We start from the raw sequence: 14,326 nt of genomic DNA, 5'->3' as shown, positions 1-14,326 counted from the left end.
AAAAAAAAAAAAAGAGGAAAGAGGAAATGAATAAATCCCTTAAAGACATAAAGGAAATACAGATAAACATGTTAAAGAAATAAACAAAACTATTCAAGGCATGAACATTGAATTAGGAGCAATAAAGAAAACAGAAAATGAAGGAATCCAGTAGATAAAAAACCTAGGGAAGAGAATAGGCGCAAAAGATCCAGACATCACTAGCACAATTCATGAAATGGAATAGAGATTCTCATTGTAGAAGATACAATAGAAGAAATTGATACATCAGTCAAATAAAGTGATAAGTCTAAAAAAATTCCTACACAAAGCATCCTGGAATTCTGGGAGATGATGAAAAGAACAACAGAAATAGAAAAAGGTGAAGAGTTCCAGCTTCAAGGACCAGAAAATATTTCCAACAAAATCAGAGAAGAAACTTTTTCAACCTGAAAAAAGAGATGCCTATACACATACAAGAAGCTTTAAAAAACACTAATTAGATTGAATAAAAAAGAAAATCCTCCTGCCACAGAATAATCAATATACAATATCTAGAACAAGGAAAGAATATTAAAAGTGTCAAGAGACAAAGGGAAGGTAACATATAATAACAGACCTATCAGAATTATACCCAACACCTAAACAGAGACTCTATTTATAAATAGAAGGTCCTGTTCAGATATCTTGCAACCTCTAAAAATCCAAAGATGTCAATGTAGTCTACTATATCCAGCAAAATTCTAAATTACCATATATGTAGAAAACATGATATTTAAAAACAAATACAAATTTAAATAATACTTATCCAAAAATTGAGCAGTACAGAAAATACTTTACAAAAATTCCAACCCAAGAAAGATAACTATATCCTAAAAAATACCTTAGGAGATAAGTAATTTTATACAGGCAAAAACAAGGAAAACATATGCAAACTCTCTCTCTCTCTCTCTCTCTCTGCATATCTGTCTCTGTCTGTCTCTGTCTCTGTCTCTCTCTCTCTCACACACACACAAAGCAACACCAAAATAATAAGAATTAACCATAACTGGTCAACAATATATCTCAACACCAATGGACTCAATTTCACCCCCCCCCCCAAACTAGCCTAACAGAATGAATGGGAAAACCAGAACTATTATATTGTAGCATACAAGAAACATATCTCAGCATGACAAATAGACATTATCTCAAACTAAAGTTCTGGAAAGAAGAGTTGTAGGTAACAGGACCCAAGAAGAATGCTAGAGTACCCATTCTAATATTTCAGAAAGGGACTTTCCACCAAAATTAATCCAAAGAGACAGAGAAGGATACTTAATACTCATTAAAGGATAAATCTACCAAGATGATATATCAATTCTGAACATCTATGCCCCAAACTAAAGGGCAACCTAAAATAGAAAAGAAACCTTGTTGAAGCTTAAATCACATATCTAAACTTGAATAGTAATAGTGAGAGGTTTGAGCACTCCATTCTCACCAACCTACAGGTCATCCACACAAAAACTAAGTATAGAAATAATGAAACAAACAGGTCTATGAATCAAATGGACCTAACAGACAACTATAGAATATTTCACCCCAGCACAAAAGAGTATATCTTCTTCTCAGCACCTGACTGATCCTTCTCCAAAGTTGACCATATACTTCATCAAAAAGCAAGCATGACCAAATACAAGAATATTGAGATAATACTTTGTATCCTATTGGATCACCATGCATCACTCCTGGATATCAACAAAAATATAAACACCAGAAATCCTACGCAGTAATGGAACTTGAACAAGTGTGTTATTAATGATACTGCTCTTAGGAAAGAAAGAAAGAAAGAAAGAAAGAAAGAAAGAAAGAAAGAAAGAAAGAAAGAAAGAAAGAAACTAAAGTCTTTGTAGAACTCAATGAAAATTAAGGTACAACATACCAAAAATTATGGGACACAAAGAAAGCAGGACTAAAAGGAATGTTCATAGCACTAAGTGTCTCCATGAAGAAATTAGAAAATGTTCATATTTATAAATTAAAAGTTTACCTGAAAACTCTAGAAAAAAACTGTAGCAAGCAGACTACAGAGGAGTAGAAGACAGGAAATAATTAAAATAGTAGCTGAAATCAATCAGTTAGAAGTTAAAAAAAATTACAAAGAATCAACAAAACCATGAACTACAAAAAATCAATAAGCTAGAGGAACCATGAGTCATAGTATCCAAAAGAAAGAGAGACAGTATACAAAATCAGAAATGAAAAGGAGTAATAACAACTGATACTGTGGAAATCCAAAGAATCAGTAGATACTAATTTAAAAGCCTGTACTCTACAGAATTGGAAAATCTTAAAGAAATGGGTAATTTTCTAGACATATACCACTTGCCAAAATTAAATCCAGTTCAGATAAACTAAACATCCATATAGCTTCTAAGGATTGAGAAGTCCCCATTAAAAGTCTACCAACCAGAAAAAACAATGGCCAGATGATTTTAGTATAGAATTCTATCAGAATTTCAAAGAAGAGCTAAGACCAATACTACTCAAAATATTAAATAAAATAGAACCAAAGGGACCACTGTAAATATTATTCTATGAAGTTGCAGTTACCCTGATACTCAAACCACACAAAGACTCAACAAAGAATGAGGATTTCAGACCAAATTTGTCTTATGAACAATGATATAAATATACTCAATAAAATATTTCCAAACAGAATCAAGGAACACATCAAAAACATCATCTACCATGATCAGGTAGGCTTCATCCCAGGGATGCAGGGATGGTTCATCATATAAAATGTCATCCACATAATCCACCATATAAGAAAGTTGAAAAAAAAATCACATGATCATCTCATTACTTGCTGAAAATTGGTTTGAAATACATTCATTACCTCTTCATGTTTAAAGTATTAGAAAGATTAGAGATACAATACACATACTTAAGCATAATGAAAAAACAATATAGAGAAAGCTAATAGGCAATATCAAAGTAAGTGGAGAGAAAGCAATTCCACTGAAATCAGCAAGAAGAGAAGGCCACCCACTCTCTCCTTATATATGCAACAGAGTACTTGAAATTCTTGCCAAAGCAATATGACAACTACAAGAGATGAAGTGGATAAAAATTGGAAAAGAATATTTCAAAGTATCACTATTTGTAGATGATATGATAATGTATATAAGCATCCACAAAAAATTTACAGGCAAATGATAAACTTGTTCAGCCAAGTAGCTGGATACAAAATTGTCACAAAAATACCTGTAGCCATCCCTTATAAAGATGAAAAATGAGCCAGGAATGAAATTATATAAACAACACAAATTACAATAGTCTCAAATAATATTATATCATGGTGCTACTATAAACGAGTAAGTGAAAGACCTATTTGAGAAGAAGTTCAAGTTGCTGAAGAAGGAAACTGAGGAAGATACCAGAAGATGGAAAGATTTCCATGCTCATGAGTCTGTATGAGTGACAAAGTAAAAGAGACCATCTTACCAAAAGCAATCTAGAGATTCATTGCAGTTCCCATCAAAGTTCTGAACAATACTGAAAATAAATGAACTTGTGAAGAAAACACCATCCGTAAACTAATCAGCATTACAGAGAAATCTTAATAAAAATTGTATAGTATTGGACAAACAGGTTGATCAATGCAATACAATCAATGCCCCAGAAATAAACCCACACAACTATGAACACGATTTTTGACAAATAACATAAACCATATAATAGAGAAAAGAGAGTATCATCAACAAATAGTGATGGTCTAATTGGATGTCTTCATGGAGAAGAGTGCAAATAAATTCATATTTTTCATGCTGCACAAAGCTCAAGTCCAAGTGGATAAAAGACCTTAAAAATAAGCAGGTACATTAATTTTAATAGAACAAAAAGTAAGGAATAGGCTTGAACTCATTGGTAAAGAAGCCAACTTCCTGAACAAAACACCAGTGGCCAAAGTCTAAGATCAACAACTAATGACTCAGAGATCTTTTCATCTTTTGGAATCTTTGATTTCTTTCTCCAGAAACTTGAAGTTCTTGTCATATAGATCTTTCACTTACTTGGCAGGATTAACGTAGTAAAAATGGTCCTCTTACCAAAAGCAGTCTAAAGATTCAATGCAATTCCCATCAAAATTCCAACTCAATTCTTCACAGAGATAGAAAGAGCAATTCTCAAATTCATCTGAAATATCAAAAGATCCAGTATATCGAAAACCATTCTCAACAATAAATGAACTTCTGGGGGAATAAACATCCCTGATCTCAAGCTTTACTACAGAGCAACAATGATAAAAACAGCATGGTATTGGAACAGAGATAGGCAGGTAGATCAATGGAATAGAATTGAAGACCCAGAAACAGACCCACACACCTATGGTCACTTAATCTTTGACAAAGGAGCCCAAACCATCCAGTGGAAAAAAATAGCATTTTCAACAAATGGTATGGTTCAACTGGCAGTCAGCATGTAGAAGAATGCAAACTGAATCACTCTTATCTCCTTGTACAAAGCGCAAGTCTAAGTGTATCAAGTACCTCCATATAAAACCAGAGGCACTGAATCTAATAGAAGATAAAGTGGTAAAGAGCCTCCTCAAGAGAACACTAATGGTTCATGCTCTAAGATCAACAATTGACAAATGGGACCTCACAAAATTGAACAGCTTCTGTATGGAAAAACATACTGTCATCAGGACAAAATGGCAACCCATAGATTGGGACAAGATCTTTACCAATGCTACATTCCATAGAAAGCTAATACCCAAAATATATAAGGATCTCAGGAAGTTCCAGAGAACCAAGTAACCCTATTCAAAATGGGATACATAGTTAGAGAATTTTCAGCTGAGAAATCTCAAATGGCAGATAATCAACTAAAGAAATGTTCAACACCTTATTCATTATGGAAATATAAATCAAAATGTCCCTGAGAATCTATCTCATACCAATCAGAATAACTGAGATCAATAATACAGGTGATAGCAATGCTGGCAAGGATGTGGAGAAAGAGGAACATTCCTCCATTGCTGGTGGGACTGTAAGCTGGTAAAACCACTTTGGAAATCAGTCTGGTGGTTTCTCAGAAAATTGGAAATAGTTCTACCTGAAAACCCCTACTGAGCATATACCCAAAAGATGTTCCAACATATAAAAAAGACACATGCTTCACTGTGTTTATAGCAGCCTTATTTGTAATACCCAGAAGCTGGAAACAATCCATATATCCCTCAGTAAAAGAATGGATACAGAAAATGTGGTACATTTATCAATGGCTTACTACTCAGCTATTAAAAGCAATGACTTCATGACATTCACAGGCAAATGGATGGAACTAGAAAATATCATCCTGAGTAAGGTAACCCAGTCACAAAAGAACACATATGGAATGTACTCACTGATAAGTTGATATTAGCCCAACAACTTAGAATACCCACCATACAACCCACAAACCATATGGAGCTCAAGAAGAAGGAATACCAAAATCTAGGTGCTTCAGTCCTACATAGAACAGGGAACAAAATAATCACAGGAGATAGAAGGAGGGAGGAAGGCTGGAGGGAGAGAGGAGGGGGAGGGAAAATGGTGGTTAGGATCAGCTATTGGAAAGGACAGGAGGGAAGTACAGATGGTCAGGAAATTGCTTAGAAACATAGCAGTGGGGGATAAGAAACTGGAGCTAGCCAGTAGATAGTCTTAGACTCCAGGAAAATGGCAGGCTCTCAGGAACCAAAGGAGATGACTTTATCAAAGTACCCAACAAAGGGGACATACAACCCACAGTTCAGTGATGGGGCCACACAGGCATCTCAAACTTTTTAACCCAGAAATATTCCTCTCCAAAGGATGTACATCTCCAAAGGAAAGACAGGGATAAAAAATGCAACAGAGACTGAATGAAAGGCCATCCAGAGACCACCTGGAATCCATCCCATCTGCAGACACCAAACCCAGACACTATTGCTGAAGCCAATAAGTACTTGCTGACAGCAGCCTGGTATGCTTGTTCCCTGATGGGTTCTACCACCACCTGACCAACATAGATGCAGATACTCACAGACAACTATCAGAATGAGCCTAAGGACTCCAATTGAGGAGCTAGGGGAAGGACTGAAGGAGCTGAAGGGGATTGCAATTCCACAGGAAGAACAATATCAATTAACTTGACCACACTGATCTTCCAAGGTCTAAACCACCAACTAAAGAGTATACATGAAGTGATCCATGGCTTTAGATACATATGCAGTAGAGGATGGCCTTATCTGACATCAATGGGATGGAAGGTCCTTGGTCATGTGGAGGCTTGATGCCCATCATAGGGATGCTAGTGTGGTGAGCCTGGAGTAGGCTAGTGGGTACCCTTGTAGAGACAATGAGAGGGAGAAAGGGGATGGGTTGGGGGGTCCAAAAGGGGTAACTGGGAAGGGGGATAGCATTTGAAATCTAAACAAATAAAATAATTAATAAAAACATTTTTTTAAAAAATTAAAAATATAGGAAAAAATTAATGAGTGGAACATCATGAAACTGGAAAGCTTCTTTTGGGCAGAGGATATTGTGAATAGGATAAAATGCCAGTCTATAGACTGGGAAAGGAACTTTGTCAACCAATTCTGAAATTTATAAAAATAAACTGGCAAAGTCAAACACCAAGAACCCAAATAAGTCCATTAAAAAATGTGTTCCAGGATACCTTCTGATGAAGGAAAGGAGAGATACCCAGATGACCATGTGAATGAATGTACATCTGCAACTGTCAGGGTGAGGAAGTAGGGGACATTTTGGGGACATGCCCAGGACTTGGGATAGTGGACACACCTAACAATCAGTGAGATTAATCTTAACTTGGACTCACAACACTGGGGATAGGGAACCTGAAGAGGCTACCCCCTTTATCCCGACAGGAACTCCAACAGAGCATAGGCACACACCAACAAACCCACAAAATTTTTGACTCAATTTTTATCCTGTCTGATGGGGGATGGAGCAGAGACTTAGGGAATGGCCAAATAATAACCATTCCAGCTAGAGACCCATCACAAAGGCATGTGCCTATCTAAAATCATTCTGTTTTGTGAATATTTACTAGACCACTGAATTTAGGTATCTGACAGACAGAACACTACAATATTGATTACTCAAAATATCATCAAGTAGAAGAAGCGCTACCTTCAAGCAGTGAGAATTGGGTTCGTTCCCTCTGTACTTCTGCTGATTATCTTCTTCTTGAAGAAGGTACTCATGGAGGGCATGGGCAATAGCATAGACAGCATTGTATATGTCATGAGTGTCATCACTAAAGGCCATGTCAAAAGTCTGTACCACTAGCCATTCCAATGACTCATTGGATAAGCAGCTCTTCAGTGTCTTACAGTTAGGTGCTGAGACTTCACAGTCAAAGTACATCCACTCTAACTTTACCAAATATTTATCTGAGTATTTGAAAGGGTTCAATGCCTGCACAAAATTTTTAAAACCAGAAATCTCACCATGGTGTGGTCCAAAAGCAAGAGTGCCATAGAATTTGTCAAATATGAAATCTCTGTTACTAGTAGTGACATCCCATTGTGAGGTGGTGATCCATATTCTCTGTATACCTAGAGATTCCCACATTCTAAAGCTCAAAGCAAGAGTACTGTCTGTGTCACCATAAATGATAACAACATTTGCAGATGATGACAAGATTTGGTTGTAATATACTTCAGCTCTTTTCATGTATAAGTACATGTTGACTGTGATCAAGTTCACAAAGGCAAAACAGACTGAATATTTTTCCATCTCTCTTCTTAAATATGATAGAAATTGGATACCTTGATCATTGTCTGAGATGGCCAGCCCAATCCAATTCCAATGAAAATGAATTATGAAGGAGACCAGGGCCAGGGAAATAGATGTTTCCTTGGGGGCCATCTGATACAGATAGGGAAATTGTTCATGGTCACTCAGGACAGGATGGAAAGGTCCATAAGTAAGCAGAAGAAACTAGAACACAGAGAGAATGCATGATGTGGAATGTATTCATAAGAATAGGTAAACATAATATTCTAAAAATGTTCTAGAAAAACCCCCTCATCTGTTACATTTCCCCTTGTCTCTGTTTCAAACAAAGAAATGTGGAATCTCCATCAAGTCTCTGAATACAATCCTACCACTATATAGGATGACATAATCACAGAATGGCTGGTCTCTTTACAGTTGTCTTAGTATCAAGGAATAGCACCAAAGGAGACCATATTTCATGAATTCCCATCTTACAAAAATCTTACCTGCTGAGACATGTAAAGGTCCAGGCATGTCCGAAGTATCACAGATGTTTTCCAATTTGGTCCTATTAGGAAAAATGTACACATGATTTCATCCTTACAAACATAATTAGGGAAAAAGTTATGAATTTGTACAGACTCATGAATGAGACTGGTTAATTGTGAGTGACTTTTACAACTGTGAAATGGGAACTCAAATACTAAAGACTTATTTGGTAAAAGATCAGGGTTCCTGTTGACTTCATCCACAGAAAAAGCCAAGGCCAGAGCAAATTGGTGATTTTCATTACTTGTCCTGTAAAAGGTTAGAGAGTTTATTATGAATAGAGAACTACAGATATCATTTGTTGGCAAAATAATGAACATATTGAACAGAATGGTATTACACCCATCCCTAAGCATCAAAACACATAATGTATGTACTCAGCTTCAGATGACTTATGATACTATAAGCTGGCAAAGCTTTGGAAGTTCAAGTGAGTTCATCTGCCTTAAAGGAGATGTATGATTGGAATCTCTAAGCATTTTACACTCTGATTTTTGTTTGATATGAAGGTAAATATATGGCCAAGTGCTTGACTAAACACTAAAAGTGATCATGTCTTACTTATGAAATTATTGAGAAACATATAAAATGCACATGATGTGGATTATGTGTATTTCTATATCAAATTATATGATTGTGAGAGAATGACTGATGAGTGCACAGTAGTCTTTCCCAGGTAATGTTTGTCTCCTGTAATTACAATTAATTTTAATTAGTGGCAAATATAGTTACCATATCCTCTTATAGTCATATTCATGTTATTTTACCTTTCTATCTTATTTATTGCAGTAGAAATAATTTTGTAAATTTTAAAAATAATTTTAAATAATTACATTTGGAGCAAGATGTATGTCACACTATGCATCTTATATATAGTGATTATATAAACAGGCAATGCTCATGTAGGCCATAAATGAACAATGGACAGTATGGTTTTGAATGATATTTTTCCAGGGTAGTCTGTCCTTAAACACACAGGGATACACCTGATCCAGGTCCGGAATGTTGTGACTAAGGGCATTCCACATGAACCCAGAATTGTTTACCTACTATTTAATTATAAAGGCATTTGATATACTCATAATTGATATATCTCAGTGATATAAATTTTCGTGTAGAAAGCATTTTTACTAATTTCTGAGGCATACCAATACAGCATGACCATCACAATGAGATCTAGAAACATCCAGAAATCGCAGAGGCTATTTTATACCTCAGTAATACACATATGTAAAGTAAAAGAATATAAAATGTAAAATTTATGAAAAACTTTCATGGTTGGTTCTGTTATTAAAAATGAGCTAAAAGTCAGTTGTAGTAAAATAATTCCATTTTGCATTTATGTTCATAAGAAAAATAATAATTCCAATGTCTTCCAAGTCATTTCAAATTATGTAACGAGAAAACATCAATCATGTTCCTACATTCTCAAAGATTTACTCCTATAAATATTATCTAGTTTCTCTTAGAAATTGTACATATGTGTTATCTTTATATATAGAAAAAGAAACATGTTTGAACATTGTTTTATCAACAAACAGAAAAGTGATGCCTTTTCAAATTTCAGTAACCAGAAACATAAATTTATGTCTAGAACTTCTAAAACTCCAACACTAACTCATGAACACTAAACTTTAAAAGCATTGAATTATTTGAGCTGTCAGAATGACCTAGTCTTCTAAAGTAGTTGTTTGAAGACACCTTTCAAGAATCCATAAAAACAAAATTGTATAACCTACGCAGCTAAATTAATTAAATTTCATAAAGATAAATGTATGTGTTAAATGTAAAATGTGTAGGAACATAAATAACTTAGACTTAGCAAGAGAGGATACATGCTTTTTCATAATCTCCTGCATCTCTAGTTTCAAGTATTGTCAGCTATCAGATACCACAGCTGTCACCCTTGTAAGTGACAAGGGGAGAAAGTATCACAACTATTAAAATAACCTCAAACTTTTCAAGGAGTACAAACACATCACTTATTTTATTTTATTATTTTTTATTAGATATCTTCTTTATTTACATTTCAAATGATATCTCCTTTTCTGGTTTCCCCTCCGGGAGAAAAAAAAAACCAACCCTGTTCCCCTCCCTCCCCCTGGTCACCAATCCACCCTCTTCTTCTTCCTGGCTCTGCCTAACATTCTCCTACACTGGGGAATACAGCCTTCACAGGACCAAGGGCCTCTCTTCCTGTTGATGACTGACTAGGCCATCCTCTGTTACATAGGCAGCTGGAGCCAGGAGTCTCACCATGTGTACTCTTTTGTTGGTGGTTTAGTCCCTGGGAGCTCTGAGGGTACTAGTTAGTTCATAGTGCTTGTTTATCTTAAGGGGCTGCAAACCCTTCAGCTCCTTGGATCCTTTCTCTAGCTCCTTCGTTGGGGGCCCTGTGCTCAGTCCAATGGATGGCTGTGAGCCTCTACTTCTGTATTAGTCGGGCACAGTAAGAGCCTCTCAGGAGACAGCTATATCAGGCTCCTGTCAGCCAGCACTTGTATCACTTATAAACTATACATTCTTTCTTTATTGTTAAGAGACAGTAAAGTATTTGTCTTTGTAATACTTATAAGCTAGTGTTTGTATATGTTCAACAGTGAAGTATGGAGAGAAATATGACATTCAAATTGGACAGATATTTTACTTCAATTTGCAATGCAGCATCTGAAGGTATAGAGTGATGACATGCAGGGAATTTGAGATAGTTACTGAATATCTATGTGAAAGTTCCACTGAGAGGTTTGGTACCAACATCAGTGTCATGGACATGCTCTCAGAACTATATACTCAAGGAAGGAACATCATCAGACTTGACAATCATTTTGTTGCACACACCTAGGATAAAACTCATTAAAATTTTGTGAGGATGCTTTTGAGAAGATATCACTGGTTACTGTGCTATTAAACCTGTCAAGAGGAGAGATTTATGTTATAGACCAATGTAGAGGTTTTTTTTTTTTTTTTTTAAAAAAAAAACTTAGCTATGGCCTTGCCAGTGAGAGCTCAACTGGAAAAAAATACACACTGGGAAGTATTTGGTGTTGTTTCTTAGATAGCAGGTGTGGCGAACTTGACAGACTCGTAGCATTGCCCTACTTACCATCATTAGAACACTTGGGAAATATGTATGATGACATTTACAAGGAAAATATAAAAGCACATACTGTGTATTGAGAATCCTGCTGAAGTACTCCTTCTCCACCGGCCCTTTCACTACTCCAAATGTGAAGACACAATCTGTTCTCAGGTGTTCACCCTTCTCTTCATTCTGCCTCATTCTCCAAAAACACCTGGGATGAGTGAAACTGACGAGGAGCGGAGTATTCAGGAGCAAGAAGAATAAAATTAAAGTAAGCATAGTTTTTCTAAGTCCGGGTAGTAAGAATGGTGAAGTGCCATGTAGATCAGCAAATCATAGATGCATCTATATATTCTGATCTGCTTTTCTTTCTGTGGCCAAAGCAGAGTTTACCTATGTATTCACACCTTCTTTCTTCCAAGTGGTTCCTCACCTCTGGAAGTATATTTGACAGTTTTCCTGTGGCTCTGCATCTGATGTCCACAGTGCATATGAAAACTTGTTGCTAAATACAGATGATGATAGTTTAGCTAGTTCCATGACATCACCATATTTTTGAAAATTAAGGTCCCTGGAAGGATGCCAATTTCAGAAAATGTGGTCCCTAGATGGCCTCAAAATATGTTTATATGAACATCTTTAAAATGATGTCAATTGATTTTGTTAGCTGACCTCAAGTAAACCATGCATTAATAGTTCAAGAAGATCTCACAGAGCTAAACTTTGGCAAATTGTCACAAATTCCCTGCAAGAGAAACCCGACCTCATGGTTTGAAATTATGAAATCCCCTGAGAATCTGTGGACTATGCTAGAACAGTGACATGTACAGAATAGCTATACAGAGCCTGTGCTCCCATTGCCTTGCTACAATTAGGCCAAATCCAGAAATTTCTTGAATCTAGCTCTATTCAGAACTATACAGAACATTAGAGATGCACAGTAAATTTATATATTAAATATTGGTTTTCAAGTACTCAAGAAGATCCAGTGAAAATGCTAAAACTCTGTGCTTCATTTCAGATATTACCTAAGACCTAGCATTCTTTCAACCAAATATTATTAATTAGAAACTAAGCTGAATTTTGGGTTCTAAAACATGATCTTCCTCCCTGATCTTCAGGTTACACATATCAGTACATGTGTTGGTAGGTTTCTTTTACTGTATTTTTTGCCTTGATTTTGCTCATTTTACATTTCAGTAGTGACTGTGAAGAAGTCTTGTAGAGTCTCTCCGAAGCAAACAGTAAATACACAGTATGTAAAGAAGATAAAGTATGGAAAGGCCTTGAACACATGGACACATGGGAAAATTTCCTGAACAGAACTCCAATGGTTTATGCTCCAAGATCAAGAAATGACAAATGGGACCTCATAAAATTGCAAAGCTTCTGTAATGAAAAGGGCACTGTCAATAGGACAAAACAGAAACCATCAGACTGGGAAAAGATCTTTACCAATCCTACATTCAATAGAGGGCTAAGGTACAATATATACAAAGAATTCAAGAAATTAGACTCCAGAGAACCAAATAACCCTATCAAAAATGGTGTACCAAGCTAAACAGAGAATTCTCAACTAGGAAACCTGAATGGCCAAGAAGCACATAAAGTTCAACACTCTTAGTCATCAGGGAAATGCAAATCAAAATGACTCTGAGATTCCACCTCACAACAGTCAGAATGGCTAAGATCAAAAACTCAGGTAACAGCAGATGCTAGTGAGGATGTGGAAAAAGAGGATCACTCCTCCATTGCTGGTGGGATTGCAAACTGGTACAATCACTTGGAAATCAGTCTGATGGTTCCTCAGAAAATTGAACCCAGCTATACCACTCCTGGGCATATACTCAGAAGATGCTCTAACATGTAATAAGGACACATGCTTCCCTGTGTTCATAGCAGCCATATTTATAATAGCCAGAAGCTGGAAAGAACCCAGATGTCCCTCAACAGAGGAGTAGATACAGAAAATGTGGTACATTTACACAATGGAATACTACTCAGCTATTAAATTCATGAAATTCTTAGGCAAATGGATGGAACTTGAAAATATCATCCTGAGTGAGGTAACCCAGTCACAAAAGAACATACATAGCATACACTCATTGATAAGTAGATATTAGCCCAAAAGTTTGGAATACTCAAGATAAAATTCACAGACCATATAACAAGAAGGATGACTAAAGTGTGTGTCTTAGTCAGGGTTTCTATTCCTGGACAAACATCATGACCAAGAAGCAAGTTGGGGAGGAAAGGGTTTATTCAGCTTACTTCCACATTGCTGTTGATCAACAGAGGAAGTCAGGACTGGAACTCAAGCAGGTCAGGAAGCAGGAGCTGATACAGAGGCCATGGAGGGATGTTCCTTACTGGCTTGCTTCTCCTGGCTTGCTCAGCCTGCTCTCTTATAGAACCCAACATTTCCAGCCCAGGGATGGCACCACCCACAAGGGGCCCTACCCCCTTGATCACTAATTGAGAAAATGCCCTACAGCTGGACCACATGGAGGCACTTCCCCAACTGAAGCTCCCTTCTCTGTGACAACTCCAGCCTGTGTCAAGTTGACACACAAAACCAGTTTCACGACCACCCTCGACCAGCAAGGACAACGCAACACACACTCAAGCTCTTCTCCTGCAGTTTATTCAGGAAACCTCTGAACAATCTTCTGACCCTGGGGGAGAGCCAACCCACAGGTTAAATACTGTATGATCAGCCACTCAAGGAAAGCCACGTGGCGCAATCTTACTGGCTCACACAGCGGAAGCAAGCCAGTTGACCCGCCCATAACCATGAAAGGGCTTGTTTACTCCAAGAGCCCTCGCCCTCGGGCTGGAGTGGGGAAGAGGCCAGCACCATCTTTGAGGTGTGGTGCTCCGCAGCTCTCCACAAACCAGCCAGTACAATTGACCCCTTGTCAACTTTACACACAAACACATCACTATTAAGCCTCAACCC

At 36.9% G+C, this 14,326-nt stretch overlaps 1 protein-coding gene across 1 annotated transcript in view; it reads right to left on the bottom strand.

The window, feature by feature from the left end:
* The window catches only part of LOC116101507 (vomeronasal type-2 receptor 116-like), a 26,074-nt gene extending 14,428 nt beyond the window's left edge, over nt 1-11,646 (bottom strand). Inside the window, exons 1-3 of the mRNA XM_031385033.1 lie at nt 11,453-11,646; nt 8,243-8,534; nt 7,146-7,958 (exon numbers count right to left, since the gene is read on the bottom strand). Of these exons, the coding sequence (XP_031240893.1) occupies nt 7,146-7,958; nt 8,243-8,534; nt 11,453-11,646 (1,299 nt within the window). The remainder of the gene's footprint in view (nt 1-7,145; nt 7,959-8,242; nt 8,535-11,452) is intronic.
* Nucleotides 11,647-14,326: the final 2,680 nt, after the last annotated feature.

The sequence above is a fragment of the Mastomys coucha genome, unplaced genomic scaffold (assembly GCF_008632895.1).
Source record: "Mastomys coucha isolate ucsf_1 unplaced genomic scaffold, UCSF_Mcou_1 pScaffold21, whole genome shotgun sequence".
NCBI lineage: Eukaryota > Metazoa > Chordata > Mammalia > Rodentia > Muridae > Mastomys > Mastomys coucha.
This window is presented reverse-complemented; position numbering and strand designations above follow the sequence as displayed.